Here is a 19,677-nt window from a genome sequence, read left to right as displayed (position 1 = left end):
GTACTGCTGTCACCCTGCTCCTCCCCCATATATCTCCCTCTGTGCCCCCCATAGACCAGCACACTGCTCTCCTGAAATACTCTGTACTGCTGTTACCCTGCTCCTCCCCATATATCTCTCTCTGTGCCCCCCATAGACCAGTACACTGCTCTCCTGAAATACTCTGTACTGCTGTTACCCTGCTCCTCCCCATATATCTCTCTCTGTGCCCCTCATAGACCAGTACACTGCTCTCCTGAAATACTCTGTACTGCTGTTACCCTGCTCCTCCCCATATATCTCTCTTTGTGCCCCTCATAGACCAGTACACTGCTCTCCTGAAATACTCTGTACTGCTGTCACCCTGCTCCTCCCCCATATATCTCCCTCTGTGCCCCCCATAGACCAGCACACTGCTCTCCTGAAATACTCTGTACTGCTGTTACCCTGCTCCTCCCCATATATCTCTCTCTGTGCCCCCCATAGACCAGCACACTGCTCTCCTGAAATACTCTGTACTGCTGTTACCCTGCTCCTCCCCATATATCTCTCTCTGTGCCCCTCATAGACCAGCACACTGCTCTCCTGAAATACTCTGTACTGCTGTTACCCTGCTCCTCCCCATATATCTCTCTCTGTGCCCCTCATAGACCAGTACACTGCTCTCCTGAAATACTCTGTACTGCTGTCACCCTGCTCCTCCCCCATATATCTCCCTCTGTGCCCCCCATAGACCAGCACACTGCTCTCCTGAAATACTCTGTACTGCTGTTACCCTGCTCCTCCCCATATATCTCTCTCTGTGCCCCCCATAGACCAGCACACTGCTCTCCTGAAATACTCTGTACTGCTGTTACCCTGCTCCTCCCCATATATCTCTCTCTGTGCCCCTCATAGACCAGCGCACTGCTCTCCTGAAATACTCTGTGCTGCTGTTACCCTGCTCCTCCCCATATATCTCCCTCTGTGCCCCCCATAGACCAGCACACTGCTCTCCTGAAATACTCTGTGCTGCTGTCACCCTGCTCCCAGAACCCTTCCTGCCTGCCATCCTCGGTGACCGAAGACCCCATTCCTCGCCTCAGATCCTGTCCCGGCGATGTGTGAAAGCGAGGCGACAGGGGCCTGATGTATGGTGGAAGGAGCAGAGTGACAGCAGAGTATTTCAGGAGAGCAGTGTGCTGGTCTATGGGGGGGTGCCCTGTTCGGTGCCAGGGATTGTACATAGAGTGCTGTGTTTTATACACATGGATGGACCGTCTGCTTGTCTGCTCCACAGAAATCCAGGAAACATTTCTGCTGATTGATGGCCTGTTCTGATCCAGACTTTTCATGCAAAGACAGTCAGTAACTTTGCAGGCCCCATCAAAATGGCTGCTCACTGTGTTCCTAGATGTCATAGGTTTTTGTGCCAGATTTCAGTAGCTGCTCCCCCTAGTGTTAACAAGTGGAAATGCCAAACTTTTTAAAATTATTTTTCATATTTTGCAAAATTAAAAACAAATGATAATATTTTTTAAGAAAATGTAAACATTAATTTTCTACATTTTTTTCAATTGCTGAAAAATAATTTTTTGGATGGCACCTTCCCTTTAAAGTGACTTTTATTAAAAACCTGAATGGCAAAGTAACAGAAAACCAACGGGAGCTGGAAAAACTGAAGCACGAAATACAGGGTAATAGCACGGTGACGGTCCGCACCGAGCGGTGTGTATATATACATGGGGATCACGTGACCGCTCCAGTGCACGTGACTGTAACGTCATCCATCCTTCTCCAGGACCCGCCCATTGACGGCGCGCACAGAGGAGGACGCGGCCGCCATACTGTCGTGACACAATAACCCAGCCAGGGGGAGGATCGGAGATGAGAGCCCCGCCCATGCACGCACGTCACTTCCGGGAGTAAAACAAGACGGACACAGCTACGGAGGGACTGATACTGAGACGAGACGGGGCGACACTGTGACACCGAGGCTGAGGAGCAGGGAGCAGCCGGTGAGTTGTACACGGAGGACCGGCGAGACAGGCTGGGCTCCAGAGTGTTGTGTTCTATCAGGTGTGTATCTGTGTGTGCGCTGTTTTGTATGCTGTGTGCGAGCTTTGTGTGCATACTGTATATAAGTAGTGTGTGCATTGTATGCAATGTGTGTATCTAGTGTGTGCTGTATACACGAGTATTGCATGCAATTCTTTTTGTAAGTGGTATGTGTACACACAGCACTGGTGGAATTAATGGTGCTATATAATATATATTTGTACCTGGCACTATGGATTTGTGTTGCCTCTGGCTCACATATGCTCGCCTCTGTAGGCTGTGCCAAGTATACAGTGTGGTTAATAAGGGCCTGTATTCCTGAACATACAACAGACCTAATACTCGCCAGTAGCGCTGGACATACATAGGACAGACGTGATCCCGGCCTGTAGCGCTGAGCATATATAGGACAGACGTGATCCCGGCCTGTAGCGCTGGACATACATAGGACAGACGTGATCCCGGCCTGTAGCGCTGAGCATATATAGGACAGATGTGATACCGGACTGTAGCGCTGAGCATATATAGGACAGACGTGATACCGGCCTGTAGCGCTGAGCATATATAGGACAGACGTGATACCGGCCTGTACCGCTGAGCATATATAGGACAGACGTGATCCCGGCCTGTAGCGCTGAGCATACATAGGACAGACGTGATCCCGGCCTGTAGCGCTGAGCATATATAGGACAGATGTGATCCCGGCCTGTAGCGCTGGACATACATAGGACAGATGTGATCCCGGCCTGTAACGCTGAGCGTATATAGGACAGACGTGATCCCGGCCTGTAGCGCTGAGCATATATAGGACAGATGTGATCCCGGCCTGTAACGCTGAGCGTATATAGGACAGACGTGATACCGGCCTGTAGCGCTGAGCATATATAGGACAGACGTGATACCGGCCTGTAGCGCTGAGCATATATAGGACAGATGTGATCCCGGCCTGTAACGCTGAGCGTATATAGGACAGACGTGATACCGGCCTGTAGCGCTGAGCATATATAGGACAGACGTGATACCGGCCTGTAGCGCTGAGCATATATAGGACAGATGTGATACCGGACTGTAGCGCTGAGCATATATAGGACAGACGTGATACCGGCCTGTAGCGCTGAGCATATATAGGACAGACGTGATACCGGCCTGTAGCGCTGAGCATATATAGGACAGACGTGATACCGGCCTGTAGCGCTGAGCATATATAGGACAGACGTGATCCCGGACTGTAGCGCTGAGCATACATAGGACAGACGTGATCCCGGACTGTAGCGCTGAGCATATATAGGACAGACGTGATCCCGGACTGTAGCGCTGAGCGTACGTAGGACAGAGGTGATACCGGCCTGTAGCGCTGAGCATATATAGGACAGACGTGATCCCGGACTGTACCGCTGAGCATATATAGGACAGAGGTGATACCGGCCTGTAGCGCTGAGCGTACGTAGGACAGAGGTGATACCGGACTGTAGCGCTGAGCATACATAGGACAGATGTGATCCCTGCCTGTAGCGCTGAGCATATATAGGACAGATGTGATACCGGACTGTAGCGCTGAGCATATATAGGACAGACGTGATCCCGGACTGTAGCGCTGAGCATATATAGGACAGATGTGATACCGGACTGTAGCGCTGAGCATATATAGGACAGACGTGATCCCGGACTGTAGCGCTGAGCATACATAGGACAGACGTGATCCCGGACTGTAGCGCTGAGCATATATAGGACAGACGTGATCCCGGACTGTAGCGCTGAGCGTACGTAGGACAGAGGTGATACCGGCCTGTAGCGCTGAGCATATATAGGACAGACGTGATCCCGGACTGTACCGCTGAGCATATATAGGACAGAGGTGATACCGGCCTGTAGCGCTGAGCGTACGTAGGACAGAGGTGATACCGGCCTGTAGCGCTGAGCATACATAGGACAGATGTGATCCCTGCCTGTAGCGCTGAGCATATATAGGACAGATGTGATACCGGACTGTAGCGCTGAGCATATATAGGACAGACGTGATACCGGCCTGTAGCGCTGAGCATATATAGGACAGACGTGATCCCGGACTGTACCGCTGAGCATATATAGGACAGAGGTGATACCGGCCTGTAGCGCTGAGCGTACGTAGGACAGAGGTGATACCGGCCTGTAGCGCTGAGCATACATAGGACAGATGTGATCCCGGCCTGTAGCGCTGAGCATATATAGGACAGATGTGATACCGGACTGTAGCGCTGAGCATATATAGGACAGACGTGATACCGGCCTGTAGCGCTGAGCATATATAGGACAGTGGTGATACCGGCCTGTAGCGCTGAGCGTACGTAGGACAGTGGTGATACCGGCCTGTAGCGCTGAGCGTACGTAGGACAGAGGTGATCCCGGCCTGTAGCGCTGAGCATACGTAGGACAGATGTGATCCCGGCCTGTAGCGCTGAGCATATATAGGACAGATGTGATACCGGACTGTAGCGCTGAGCATATATAGGACAGACGTGATACCGGCCTGTAGCGCTGAGCATATATAGGACAGTGGTGATACCGGCCTGTAGCGCTGAGCGTACGTAGGACAGTGGTGATACCGGCCTGTAGCGCTGAGCGTACGTAGGACAGAGGTGATCCCGGCCTGTAGCGCTGAGCGTACGTAGGACAGAGGTGATCCCGGCCTGTAGCGCTGAGCGTACGTAGGACAGAGGTGATCCCGGCCTGTAGCGCTGAGCATATATAGGACAGATGTGATACCGGACTGTAGCGCTGAGCATATATAGGACAGACGTGATACCGGCCTGTAGCGCTGAGCATATATAGGACAGAGGTGATACCGGCCTGTAGCGCTGAGCGTACGTAGGACAGAGGTGATCCCGGCCTGTAGCGCTGAGCGTACGTAGGACAGAGGTGATCCCGGCCTGTAGCGCTGAGCGTACGTAGGACAGAGGTGATCCCGGCCTGTAGCGCTGAGCGTACGTAGGACAGAGGTGATCCCGGCCTGTAGCGCTGAGCGTACGTAGGACAGAGGTGATCCCGGCCTGTAGCGCTGAGCGTACGTAGGACAGAGGTGATCCCGGCCTGTAGCGCTGAGCGTACGTAGGACAGAGGTGATCCCGGCCTGTAGCGCTGAGCATATATAGGACAGATGTGATACCGGACTGTAGCGCTGAGCATATATAGGACAGACGTGATACCGGCCTGTAGCGCTGAGCATATATAGGACAGAGGTGATCCCGGCCTGTAGCGCTGAGCGTACGTAGGACAGAGGTGATCCCGGCCTGTAGCGCTGAGCGTACGTAGGACAGAGGTGATCCCGGCCTGTAGCGCTGAGCGTACGTAGGACAGAGGTGATCCCGGCCTGTAGCGCTGAGCGTACGTAGGACAGAGGTGATCCCGGCCTGTAGCGCTGAGCGTACGTAGGACAGATGTGATCCCGGCCTGTAGCGCTGAGCATATATAGGACAGATGTGATACCGGACTGTAGCGCTGAGCATATATAGGACAGACGTGATACCGGCCTGTAGCGCTGAGCGTATATAGGACAGATGTGATACCGGCCTGTAGCGCTGAGCATATATAGGACAGTGGTGATACCGGCCTGTAGCGCTGAGCGTACGTAGGACAGTGGTGATACCGGCCTGTAGCGCTGAGCGTACGTAGGACAGAGGTGATCCCGGCCTGTAGCGCTGAGCGTACGTAGGACAGAGGTGATCCCGGCCTGTAGCGCTGAGCGTACGTAGGACAGAGGTGATCCCGGCCTGTAGCGCTGAGCGTACGCAGGACAGAGGTGACACCGGCCTGTAGCGCTGAGCGTACGTAGGTCAGACGTGATACCGGCCTGTAGCGCTGAGCGTACGCAGTACAGAGGTGACACCGGCCTGTAGCGCTGAGCGTACGCAGTACAGAGGTGACACCGGCCTGTAGCGCTGAGCGTACGCAGTACAGAGGTGACACCGGCCTGTAGCGCTGAGCGTACGCAGTACAGAGGTGACACCGGCCTGTAGCGCTGAGCGTACGTAGGACAGAGGTGACACCGGCCTGTAGCGCTGAGCGTACGTAGGACAGAGGTGACACCGGCCTGTAGCGCTGAGCGTACGCAGGACAGAGGTGACACCGGCCTGTAGCGCTGAGCGTACGCAGGACAGAGGTGACACCGGCCTGTAGAGCTGAGCGTACGTAGGTCAGACGTGATACCGGCCTGTAGCGCTGAGCGTACGCAGTACAGAGCTGACACCGGCCTGTAGCGCTGAGCGTACGCAGTACAGAGGTGACACCGGCCTGTAGCGCTGAGCGTACGCAGTACAGAGGTGACACCGGCCTGTAGCGCTGAGCGTACGCAGTACAGAGGTGACACCGGCCTGTAGCGCTGAGCGTACGCAGTACAGAGGTGACACCGGCCTGTAGCGCTGAGCGTACGCAGTACAGAGGTGACACCGGCCTGTAGCGCTGAGCGTACGCAGGACAGAGGTGACACCGGCCTGTAGCGCTGAGCGTACGCAGGACAGAGGTGACACCGGCCTGTAGCGCTGAGCGTACGCAGTACAGAGGTGACACCGGCCTGTAGCGCTGAGCGTACGCAGTACAGAGGTGACACCGGCCTGTAGCGCTGAGCGTACGCAGGACAGAGGTGACACCGGCCTGTAGCGCTGAGCGTACGCAGGACAGAGGTGACACCGGCCTGTAGCGCTGAGCGTACGCAGGACAGAGGTGACACCGGCCTGTAGCGCTGAGCGTACGCAGGACAGAGGTGACACCGGCCTGTAGCGCTGAGAATACGTTCTCTGGTTTCCTTCCATGCTCCAAAGACATACTGATAGGGTATTTAGATTGTGAGCCCCAATGGGGACAGTGATGATGATGTCTGGAAAGTGCTGCAGGATTAAAATGCCGCTATATAAGCAAGTAAAACAGACCAACCTGCATAATGGTGTATAGTGCTTTGCAGGTTGTGTGTTATTGGCTACGGTGCCTGTGTAGTGGTCCTGTAGGCTGTCACCTGCTGATCCTCATTGCTATAACTCCTGGCAGTATTCTGTACTTTGTCCTGTAACGTCTGTGATTGGTGTCGTGTAGTAATATTGGATCCTGTAGTCATTACACGCTGTGGCCTGTACACATGACTTGTGCATATGATTTCTTTCTTCCCAGTCATGGTCACTGAAGCAGAAGTGGTGGTTATGTCTTTCCTTCATGCAGTTTAGTTATTTGTATTCATTTTCTGGAAGAGGCGGTGACTGCTCCGTCCATTATTTCAGCATGTTCATTGTTGAACCTGCGATGTTAATTTAAAGGGATAGTCTCAAAGGACAAACCAGACTTGTTTTTGGCCAGTGTTCCTGTTTTTTTTACCATCAATTGTTCTTGATTGCAAAAAAAACCCAAAAACGAACAACACACATTTGTCATCGGCATGCAGTCCAACATTTTGCAGACATACAGACTTGAAAGGGCAATTTTGATCTGTGACTTGGATGAAAGATGAACGTGTCACACTTTTTTTTTTTTTTTGTAGATCATTGATGCGCAAAAAAATCCGATGCATGAAAACGACTGCAAGCTATAATGTGTTTATGTGGTATATGGCAAAGTCTGATGTGAGAAAAACAGATGTGTGGATGAGGCTATATGGAAAGTTTGATAATGGGAGTATGTTAGAAAATTGCTTTATAAGTAGTTACAGGCATAAGCTATCCATCTGCATAGAAGAGTAAAGCTATGACTCGACAGCCATACTTCATAATTGGGATACGGATGCCGCCCCCCCCCCCACACACACACACACAACATTCTCTTGCATGTTACCCATACTGGCAAATCTCAGATTTACAGGACTCCTATTGATTCCCTTGGAGAAGAGCTTTGCTCTGCGCTGGGCTCCTGACATTCTAACGGAGCCTCCTGATGATGAGACCTTCCCCATTCTCACACCCTGGGAATTTTGGATAGGGGTGGCTTACACATCCTTTTTACTGCCCTCTCTCCCTTTTTGGTTGCAGTAAAATAATTAGCCTAAATGAGATGCAATAAAGCAGCTTGAAGTTTTATGGACTTTGCTCTGCCCTGTGTGGTATCAGTGCAATCATTTCCTCTGTTAACAAGGAAGCCACTACAGCCATGTACTTTATGTGCAGAGATCAGGGTGGTGCCTCGAAACCAAACTGATTTTAGCCCGTTCTTTGAGAACATTCTGTCCGGCATTTCAAAACTGTAGTGGAGATGTCCAAAATGGCTTGTTTTATTAGCAATTACAATGATAAACTAAATCAGAACTGTTCCTATAACAGTGGGAACATTCTCAAACTAGCGGTCTGTAGCAGGGGCTGGGTGGGATTCTATTGCTTTTGCAAACAAATGTAACACTTCCTTATTTCATGATATACCGCAGGAAGCCTTAAGAAAAAGTTTCTTCACGTTAGGATAAGGGAGTTCTTGTGTGTGTGACATTGATAGGGGGCATGAGAACACAATGCAGGAAGTAGGCTGGAGTGAAAATGAAATGAAAGCATCTTATGTGTAGGGAACAATGGGCAACTTATTAGAGAAGTATGTTGAGGAGAATTGGTTATAAACATGGCAGCTGCCTGTCAGCGCTAGTTATAACATTGGAAAGATCCCACTGGTAGCGACATACTGAGTGCGTCCAGTTATGTATCCTGTTCCTAATCTTTCGGCTCATCTACACTGGTAGCGACATACTGAGTGCGTCCAGTTATGTATCCTGTTCCTAATCTTTCGGCTCATCTACACTGGTAGCGACATACTGAGTGCGTCCAGTTATGTATCCTGTTCCTAATCTTTCGGCTCATCTACACTGGTAGCGACATACTGAGTGCGTCCAGTTATGTATCCTGTTCCTAATCTTTCGGCTCATCTACACTGGTAGCGACATACTGAGTGCGTCCAGTTATGTATCCTGTTCCTAATCTTTCGGCTCATCTACACTGGTAGCGACATACTGAGTGCGTTCAGTTATGTATCTTGTTCCTAATCTTTCGGCTCATCTACACTGGTAGCGACATACTGAGTGCGTCTAGTCCAGTCTTATATCCTAATCTTGTGTGCTCATCTATGTGTTTTCCAGGGGCTGATCATAGATGCTTGTTGGTCATAGCTCCCTATAGGTTGCTGGAGGTTGACACCTAGAAGAGGTATGGAAAAAATGGTGGTCAACTACAAAATTGTCCCCAGTGTCCATGTGCTCCCTGCCAGGCTGGTTTATAATTAACGAAAGAAAATACGCAACGGTTCAGTGCTCATCCAGTCACTGCTGTTCTGTTTCCATATTGACAGAGAAATGCCCATTGCCAAGCAATGGTGAGTGGCGGGTTACTGCTGTGGCCAGAAATTGGCCGAGCAGGTATTTTCACCGTGCTAGTGCCAGGATGGGACTAGCTGGAGGAGTAAGGAAAGCGGGCAAAATGTATTTTATTATTTAAAAATCCTGGAAAACACTTCTAACTTCTGTCTGCAAAGCTTAGGATGTTAACCTAGACAGCAGCAGGGCGGTGGAGTCGGTAAGCCTAACCTCCGACTCCACAGCCCTGGACAGCAGACCATAATATTTGGCAAACCAAAAATGGATAAAATATGGGTATTGGCAGTGCTTGCTGCATCATGCAAATGAATAGACCAAGGGTGTAAACTCCTGACACTGAAGAGAACCCCCAACAGGTGATGTTCTTTGTCACCTCTCCGCAGAGAGAGATGAAGATCTCCATTTGTGGCATGCGTCACAGTCCTTGGCATTTGATGTGACATTAATTGGATAAATGCAGTTTGACAGTGAATCATTTTCCCCCTTATTCTTGAGAGAGGGGTCTGCAGTTCTGTCTGAATTTTATTCCCAGATATTTGAAGCTTTGGATTTATTATTTTTTCTTTTCTGTCCTATGTATAAAAAAAAAAAAAAAAACTCCCTAAAAGGAAGTAAAGTTTCTGAAACTTGGAGCTCCGGCTAGTGTCTGGAGAGGGATGAAGAAATCTGTATTGTGGGAAGAGTCTGAGCTCCTGTTTGTGTATGTACTGTGGAATTGCAGGCGGAAGGAGGATCTGCTGGTCCTATTAACCCCTATATGTGCCGATAACTAGATTTATCGGAGAAAGTTTCCCAGTCCCTGTTAATCTGGTGTCTCACAATTCTGTGCGCTGGAACAAAGTCAAATTGCCAGCTATAGGATCCGGCCAAGCCTGTAGCATTGTCTTCACTAATTGGTGAATGAAATGTGACAGCCTGACACACAGGCTACATTATAGGCTTTTTTTTTTTCTTGGGGGCGAGGTATGGGAAAAAGGGTGGCATGCGCTGTAATAGCTGCTATTAGGGGTAATTGCTCAGTATTCTTCTGATGGAATTATCTAGAAAGAAGTGGCATTTAAGGACTTAATGGGAGAACATTTCAGCATATTTAGGATATGATACTACTTGCATCTAGATGTGAAAACACAGCCATAACTCATCTTTAATTGCTCCTTATTAAGGAAAAATTGCAAGTGACATGTTGGATTTTTCTGATTGTGACTTATGAGTTTTCTCTTCTTTGAGATCACTTAAAGTTCCAATTTTACAGCAATTTATGTACACCTTTATTTTGGTGTGTAGCCCAACTTGATGTAAGAAGATAAACCTTAACCAATACAGGAGACAAATGTGTGTTTGCAATAGCAAAAAAAAAAAAAATTGCCCCAGGTTTGTATTCAGATATGTCCAAGAACCCTCCTGAATGTATAGATGCGTTGTATCGCTTGCTTTCTAGCTCATGGCGGTATGTCAGCAGAGCGCAGGTGATGGGCTTACTTATAAGGGGCAGGTTAAAACTTGGTCTCTGAACTGATTGTGGGGGTGGGGGGTTTGTTTCAGCCGTTCAGCAGGTTTTGAGATATTAAAAAAACAACCTAGGTACTCGAGGGATCTGACTAGCTACATAATAAGAAGCTTAATACTAAAATAAACTTCCTTTAGGCCTCATTCAGACATCAGTGATTTTTCAGGTTAACCCAAAACTGTTTTCAATCAGGTGTGGATTTTTTTTTTTGCGGTCAAGTGGTCCTCTAAAAACAGACTTGAATAGCACCTTAAACTTTAATGGGTACATGTTCTATTTGTGAAAACCATGGGTTTCGGAAGCCTTAAGCAATGCTGCATAATGCCCATTGGGGCTGTGTTGTGTTTGCCTTACACTGGTTTTAGTTGCATGTTGGATATAGTGTCTGTATATTGTACACATTGAGGGCTTGTTTTATGGCGGGACAAGTTGTACTTCTGAACGACATCATTGCTTTTAGCATATCGTGTACTGGAAATCAGGGAAAAAAATTTCAAGTGCAGTGAAATTGCAAAAAAAAAAAAAAAAAAGTGCAATCCCAAAGTTGTGTTTTTTACCCTGTTCACTAAATGCTAAAACTAAACTGATGTAATATAGCTAAAGGAACAAAAAAAGCGCAATAGGGTCTTATCCGGGTTATTGCAGAAAAAATAAATTAGAATTTACTCACCCTTTTTAGGAGAGATTAAAGCATGTAGGATCAGTAATCTGCTTGCTGCACGCCCAAAGGTCAACTCTGCGACCGCTTCAAACATCAGATTTCGGAATAAATTATTGGACTTTTGTGCGCTACCAGATAAAATCACTAATCCAGTGTTTAGGAGAAAGATTAATCCATTTATTTCCCAACGCGTTTCGAAATGTATACCATTTCTTCTTCAGGGGATCCATCCCCTGAAGAAGAAATGGTATACATTTCGAAACGCGTTGGGAAATAAATGGATTAATCTTTCTCCTAAACACTGGATTAGTGATTTTATCTGGTAGCGCACAAAAGTCCAAGAATTTATTCCGAAATCTAAAACTAAACTGATGTGCCATTATGATTCTCCAGGTCATTACAAGTTCATAGATGCCAAACACGTCTAGGTTCTTTAAAGGGAATCTGTCACCCCTTTTTTGAGATATCATATAATGATATCATTCAATTGTGTGTCACATAAGGATTCTCTTAGTACTTCTGCTCCCCCCCTGACCCCGCACCTTTCTTATATCGGTTCAGATGTATGTAAACTGCCACGGTCTGGCCTGATGGGCGGGGCTTATTCAACTGCTCCCCCCCCCCCCGTCTTGCTCTACACAAGAAGAAGTGCGTAGAGCAAGACAGGAGGGGGGGGAGCAGGTGAATAAGCCCCGCCCATCGGACCGGACAGTGGCTGTTTACATACATCTGAACCGATATAAAAAGGTATTTATGCATGAATGGTGAGGGGTCAGGGGGAAGCAAAAGTACTAAGAGAATCCTTATGTGTCACACAATTGAATATCATTATATGATATCTCAAAAAAGGGGTGACAGATTCCCTTTAAGAGGTGAAAAAAAATCCAAACTTTGGTTAAAAAGAACAAAATGGCGCCATTTTCCGAGACCCGTAGTGTCTCCATTTTTCGTGATCTTGGGTTGGGTGAGGGCTTATTTTTTGTGTGCCGAGCTGATGTTTTTATTGATACCATTTTGGTCTAAATACGATCTTTTGATCGCCCGTTATTGCGTTTTTTTGCAATGTAGCGGCAACCAAAAAAGCGTAATTCTGTCTTTTTTTTTTTTTTTTTTTTTTTTTTTTTAATCTCGTTACGCAGTTTAGCGATAGGGTTAATTCTTTATATTGCTAGATCAGGCGATTTCTGAACACGGAGATGCCAAATATATGTATTTGATTTATTTTATTTTGAATGGGGTGAAAGGGGGGTGATTTGAATTTTATTTTTTTTTATTTTTAAAAACATTTTTTACTTTTTGCGAGCTTCAATAGTCTCCATGGGAGACTAGAAGCTGCAGTTGTCTAATTGCCTCTACTATACACAGGCGATTATCTGATCACCTGTGTGTAGCAGAAATGCTGCTTCAGACCTCTGGTTGTCATGCCTGCCCATCAATGACCCACAATCATGTGACGGGGTCACCGATGGGAGGGATTTCCGATGCGCTTCTGGTAAGCGCGAGTTAATTGCCACTGTCACAGATTGACAGCGGCATTTAACAGGGTAACAGCTGCAGATGGGTTGCAATTTGACCCACGGCTGTTAGAGACACATGTCAGCTGTTCAAAACAGCTGACATATGCCGGGAAAGATGTGGACTCAGCGCCGGGTCCCACATCAAAGGGAGGGATTCTGACGTTGGCGCATTATTATGCCCAACGTCGGAAAGGGGTTAAGCGAGTGAGCCCGTGCTTTGTATGGACGGGTTAGTTTCCATTTTTGTTCTGTTATATCTTTTTGTATCCAGATGAAGCTATTTTATTGTTTACCAGACTGTTTATGGAATTTGAACCAACAAACTGAATCCCTGTGTGTGAACCAGCGTCTACCGCAGAGCCGAGCCCTCACAGTGGACATACCCTTTAAATAGAACCTGTCACTTAAAAAAAATTGAGTCTAAAACATTTTAAAATTTCCTGAGTTCCCCTTATTCTTCTGCTTTTTTGTCTTTCCCATTTTTGCACTGCGTCGCTCCATTGAGAAGTTCACATTTGTTGCATTTGGAGCGCAGTTTGTGAAATCCCAGCTTGTAGTTCAACTGCGTTTTTCTTCGAGTCTTCTCTGGGGACTTGCACTCTTAGACCTCTTTTTCAGATGCTCCTGAGCTGTGAGGTAGGGGTGCCCGCTTCCTGAGAAGACATGCCAAGTTAAACTGCAGAGATTTCACATACTGCACTGTAAAAGCAACAAATGTGAACATCCATGCAATGGAGAGACAGCACAAAATTAACTTTATTAGGGGAGCTCAGCGATTTTTCTTTTTTTTTTTTTTTTGCAAGTTATTTAACTACGGTATTTTCTTTGAGCAAGTGACAGGTTCTCTTTAATCAAAGATTGTATGGATGTGTAATCCTACAGGTTCTCCATGCAAACGGAGGTCCATGAACTCATATCCTGGTTACAATGAGAAATCTATAATTTATAAAGTCGGCTTCTCCCAGGGCTAAGCTGCATTTTATGGTCTCGTCTAGGAGAATTGGGTTTCATTGCAAATTTTGCACTGCTTGTATTTGCAGGCTCTTTTTTCCCTGTAGATCCAACTTTAATGTAGGCTGTGGTCTCAAATCAGCTCAGAGGAGTGCAGGAAAGGTCATTTAAGTGTTAGAAATTTTCCTATCAGATCGAGCTCGCTGATGGATGCTCAGGAAAAGCAGTCGGCCACTTTCTCTTGTTAGCACCTCAAATTAAAAAAAAAAAAAATGCTTTTCTATTGCAGAAGGCTGATGGACAGGTCTGTTCACATGCGCATCCACCAGTGGCTGTTGTATGGACAGAAGTGCTGAGCAGTGTGGGAGGAAGCTGCACTAACAAGAGAAAGTGGCCGAGCTCTAACTGAGAATCTGTCAGTGAGCTTGTTCTAACAGTCAAACTGGAAAGTTTGCAACTGGTTTTAGCTCTTTTTTTTCTGAGCACCTCTCAGCTGATTTATGAACACAGACTAGATTAATGTGGTTGTCCACTACTAGGGCAAGCCCTTCTGGATCTGAATGTTTGTAGCTGATAAAATAAAAAACGCTATTCTCAGCTCCTGTGCCAGCAGTGTTGGGGACAGTGATGCCAGCGCTGATTGGGTGCAGGACTCATGTAGCATAACAGTATCCTGTGAACCTTGGAAAACGAGTGCCAAGACCGCAGGAACAGCGCTGACACGATAAGGCGAGTATCAACGTCAAACATTTTAGATCCAGAAGGGATTGTCCTAGTAGTGAACAACCACTTTAAAGTGCAGAGAAGAAAAACGGCAAATGTGTAATGAAACCAAATTACAGATATGATTGTCTAGCCCAAAATACATGTTTTTAAAGTAATAAAAAAAAAAAGTCCCCGAAAGTGGCCGACCCCTTTCAGACCAGGATATGAGAGCATGTCTCCTATTGAGACAGTAGGAGTAATCTCATTAGCAGCAGCTAGTATCAGTGGTTTAGACATATAATGCAAATTAGGTCACAGATAACTTCTTCTTTTTACATTTTTTTTTTTTTCCCAACGTTCATTTGTTGAGTAAGCAACGTTTCTTTCCTCTTTCTTCTTTTCTCTTTCTCTAGACCAGGTGCCGGTGACCTGTCCCCTGGCTTACATATTGGCTGAGGCAGTAAGATGTGGCCCAGAACCCCGGGACAAATCCAGTGGTGTGAAGCGTGGTGTTCTAGAAGTGGAATACTAGTCCTGCTGCTATCCTGTGTGCCATGTAGCCTCAGCTCAGGTAAGGATGCCATCACGCCTGTAAAATCTATTCACAGCCAATCATTGCACAGGGAGAGAAAGCCATTTCTGTAATATGAAATTCCGCAATACTGAACACTTGATGCCGAGTTCTCCATACCGATTACATCTCATTGTTGAGTCTAAAGGTGCATTTACATTGCTCGATATGTAGTGTCAAATGACCGCTGAACTGCCGGCAGCATGCTTGCTGGTCGGCAGTTTAATAGCCTGTTCACACAAGGCGACCCGGGTTCAGATGCGGACAGAGCGATCAGGAATAGATTTAGTGCACAAAAGGGTTCAATAGTACTCTGCAGCGCAAGTCCTGTTTACACAGGCAACATACTACTGAGAGCGTCAATCTTCCAAAAGACCGTTTCAGGCAACAAATGAGCATTTAACTTGTTCGTCGGGTGATTGGCAGCCTGTTTAAAGGATTTTGCTAGTAGGAGCTTTGGTGCATAATAATTGAGCAGTGTAAGGTTCTGTTCCTATGTTAAGGATTTGCAGCAGAAATTTCTGCACCATTTCTGCATGCCTTGGCAGGAAAAACACTGTGTAAAATTGGCATGTTGTTGCTGCAGATTTTTCTTCACTCATTAGTATGGGTGAAATGTGCAGCAAAAAAAGTGCTGAATGAACTGCAAGTCTGCCCCAAATCTGCAAGTTAAAAATAAGCAATGTGTGCATGAGACTTCAGGACTCTCATTCACTTTGCTGGCATCAGGAAGCCCTTAAGCTGGAGTCACACATAGCGACTTACCAGCGATACCGACACCGATATCAAGGTGTCAGGATCGCTGGTAAGTCGCTATGTGATCGCTGGTGAGCTATCACACAGACAGCTTCACCAGCGATCAGCACAGCGATGCCGAGCGCCCGGCATCGCTGGCCATCCCTGTAAAAAATAGAATTAAAATAAAAAATATAGTTATTCTCACCTTCCGACGTCCCGCGCAGCATTCCACTCTCCGGTCCCAGTGATCCTTTGCGATATAAGAGGTCACAAGAGGTTTCCATGTGACATCGTGTGACTTATTCAGTGTGTGCCGCTTTTGCCAACGAAGTCTACATCGTGAGGCCTTACTGGACCAATGACCGGCTGAGCGATGGTCCCACGCTGGAGCAATAGCAAGAATTATCCTTTGCTTGGAATGATATATTGTAGCACAGCCTCCCCCATGCCTTGCATCAAACACTGTGAAGGATCAGTAATACGATCATTTGGTCCCCTTGCATAATGCATATTGTCAGCAGCACATCTGCTTACACAAGGGGATGTACTGCCAATAACTATGATTTTTAGGTCTGTGTAATCCATACAATGATAGAATGACAAATGTGTTGCTGTCTGCGAGGGCCAGTGATCAGGAATGAGCATGGTTAGGAACGTTCATTTGGTCAATTTGCAAATTAGCCTTGCCTCCCCACAGGAGTGCATGCTAAATTTATCAGAAACGTGTGTAGTTGTTTTTTTTTTTTTTTTTTTTTGCGTTGGGTGTCAACTAGTGATGAGCTAATGTGCTCTGATTAAGTGTTATCTGCTAACAGTGTGTCTTCGGTGTGCTCGAATAATATGTAAAGGGCCTGTCACACTAAGAGATATCGCTAGCAATACCGCTATAACTAGTGACGTTATAGCGATATTGCTAGCGATATCGCTATGTCTGATACTTACCTACGACCGCTCCCCCGCTGGTTATCGCTGATCGCGCGAGAACGTCCTGGACTGTTTCTCGTCGTCAGCTTCCTGCGGCGCTTCCTGCTGTGAGGACGAGCGACACGTGGAGCCGGGCGGGAGGACGCAGGATCGCCTGGTGTGACAGGTAAGTAGCGACCCCCGCTATGTCGCTGGTGAGATCTGCCTGTGTGGCAGCTCACTAGCGACCACTTAGCGATGTACCAGCGATCCTGACCGCGTCATATCGCTGGTCGGGATCGCTGGTACATCGCTAAGTGTGACAGTACCTTTAGAGTCCCTGTGGCTGCAGATCTCACAGCTGTTAGACAGCTGTAACACATGCATTGATTGTCTAACAAACAGGCAATCCCTTCATGTGTTGCTCCTGTGGCCAGTATGGCTATTGTCCAAACGATCTTCTGACACGCTCATATCATATATATGGGGGCCTTTACTCCCAGCTGGTCCTCGCGGTGAACCGCTACATTTTCAGTGTTCTGAGGCTTTTCAGCTTTACACTTGTGAATGCCCTTTCTTCCTGAACAGTTAATGCTGGCCTATAAAATCTCTCTGTATGCTATGAGGAGGCGGTAAAGCTCACACAATAGGTAGCCTCATTGTCAGTGCTGCTTTGGCTGCGCGTTATCTTTTTGTCAGTGGTGTGTCCCTATTGCATGACCTTTGATATTTAGAGAGCTGTGATTGCTGGATCTGACATCTTAAGGAAAATGAGTGGCTTTAAAGAGGGCCTGACAGCATCATGCAGCCCAAACCAAGGCAGGCTGAATCTAAATCTGCTGTTGCAGCCAGGTGTGTTTTTGGCCTCATTCACACATCGGTATTTTGCATCAGTTTTTTGTGTGCCAAAACAAGGAGTGGATATTGCAGAGAAAAACTGTAATGGAAAGATTGACACCTGTGCTGTGTTTTGTATACACTTCTGTTTTTGGCATACAAATACTGATGTGTTCTCTTAAGTTGTAAGCTGATATTGTGTTTTCGTGTAATAAAACAATCTTAATGTCTCATCTAGCTATAAAATTAATTGTAGGTTTTATAATTATCCCTAGATGAAGTTCTTAATCCTCACATAGCAAATATGTCTGCTGTAAAGTACGTGATCCTAGAAGCTTAACAAGCAGGAAATCTTAATCATGGAAATCCATTAAATTTTTATTTCATAAATCAGTAGTGTACATGAAGATAAGCAACTTTGTAATATATGCTATAATGCCCCCCCCCCCCCTTCCCCGCCTGAATTGATTTTAAACTCCGTTGATGGTAACATCTGTAGCCAGTAAAGAAAGATGTTCACGTTATTGAGATGGGAAATGACGGTTTGTGCTCATAACAATCTATGGAGCGTGGGTAGGAGGGAGGAGGAGCTAGAGGCAGATGCATGTTCTGCTGCAAGTTCTCCTAAATCCACATTTGCAGTTCTCCATAGAACTTTGAGCACCAACTGTTATTGTCTAGATGAAGAAGACAGATTTTACCTGTGAATTGTGAATGAAAGATCATTCCAGGAGGAGAAAGAAGCAGAGTTCTCTGATAAGATATATTACAAAGTTAATTATTTTCACATGTACCATTCATTTATGAAAAAAATAGATAAATGGCGGTGATTCTCTAAGAATTCTACTTTCATAAGGGGTCACAATCATGAGGCTGTCATCCTGGGTGAAGCCAGTAACCAGAAATACTCCACGATTCTATATTGGTAGTAATTAGAAGGGTTGGTTACGAATAGAATATATCAGACCCAGCTCTGCAGGGAGGGTACATCGCGCACTACACGTACTAGTACAACTGGTGTGGTTGTAGCACTGGTAAGGTGTGTCGGGGATATGCTTCTGGCAGGTTAAACCAGTTGTCTCTCAGTTACTCGACATCAGGGAGAATATTGTCATTGTTTTGACCTTGATCAGTGACGTTACATTGTTATAATCTTCATTCTTTTATTATTTGCTCACTGCTCCACTTTGATATTAGACTAGTGACACATAATGTGTTGTCTTTAAAGGGGTGTCCCATCTTGTAGATTTATGGCACATCTAAATAATATACCATAAATGTATAGTAGATGCGGGTCCCCTCTACATCAGCCCCTAGTATGCGGTACTGTCTGTGGAGAAGTGGTCATCACTGCCATTCATTTATATGGATGGGGATTCGGACCAATTCCCCACTAACAGCAACACGCAATGGCGCCTCTGCTATGAAAATACACGTGGGTCCTGTTGTTGGGACTCGCATCTGTTATACATTTGTGTCATATATACAGATCTACGTATACAAGATTCCTCTTCTAAAGCCATATTTTTTCTCCTCGGGGTCTGTAGTTGTGGTCAGCAGTGACCATGTCTATGGGCCATGAGACCGACCAGGGTTTGAGTGCAGGACAAAGGCAATATAGTCAAGGTTTCTGAACATGTATGGTGATATGCACAGGCAAAATGTAGTGCTGCTGCATTAATAGCCATGTGCCTCACCCACAGCATCACAGATTGTAGCTGCGTAATATATTAGACTTTGCGTATATGGGAAAAGATTTGGACTTGTGATCTTTAGTGGCATGCTCATTCCTGTGTGTTTCCTGCGGGGTCCTTTTCCTTCCTTGCGTTGTATTAGTTGTCCATACATGTTGCAGTGATTCTTCCTAACTGTGTCATGTTGATATATAATACACCGGGGTCATAGTCTGTGCTCGGCTCTTATGGTGACCCCCGAGGCAGTGCAGACCCCCAGCCATCTGTCTGCAGG

General features: G+C 46.7%; 2 protein-coding genes across 3 annotated transcripts in view; one reads left to right on the top strand and one right to left on the bottom strand.

Moving 5' to 3' along the window:
- CCDC177 (coiled-coil domain containing 177) overlaps positions 1–19,677 on the bottom strand; it is a 246,816-nt gene that overhangs the window by 135,825 nt on the left and 91,314 nt on the right. The window lies entirely within an intron of this gene.
- Positions 1,814–19,677, top strand: part of SUSD6 (sushi domain containing 6) — a 50,273-nt gene continuing 32,409 nt past the window's right edge. Inside the window, exons 1-2 of one of the 2 annotated variants that reach the window (XM_073552161.1) lie at positions 1,814–1,976; positions 15,074–15,231. In XM_073552161.1, coding sequence (XP_073408262.1) covers positions 15,126–15,231 — 106 coding nt within the window. In that variant the 5' untranslated portion in view covers positions 1,814–1,976; positions 15,074–15,125. Of the gene's footprint in view, positions 2,038–15,073; positions 15,232–19,677 lie in introns of both variants that reach the window. The other variant, XM_073552162.1, reaches the window with a different exon arrangement.

Source organism: Dendrobates tinctorius, unplaced genomic scaffold (assembly GCF_039654945.1).
Source record: "Dendrobates tinctorius isolate UK_male_01 unplaced genomic scaffold, ASM3965494v1 ptg000186l, whole genome shotgun sequence".
Lineage (NCBI taxonomy): Eukaryota > Metazoa > Chordata > Amphibia > Anura > Dendrobatidae > Dendrobates > Dendrobates tinctorius.
The sequence above is the reverse complement of the archived record's forward strand: the minus strand, read 5'-3'. Positions and strand labels throughout refer to the sequence as shown.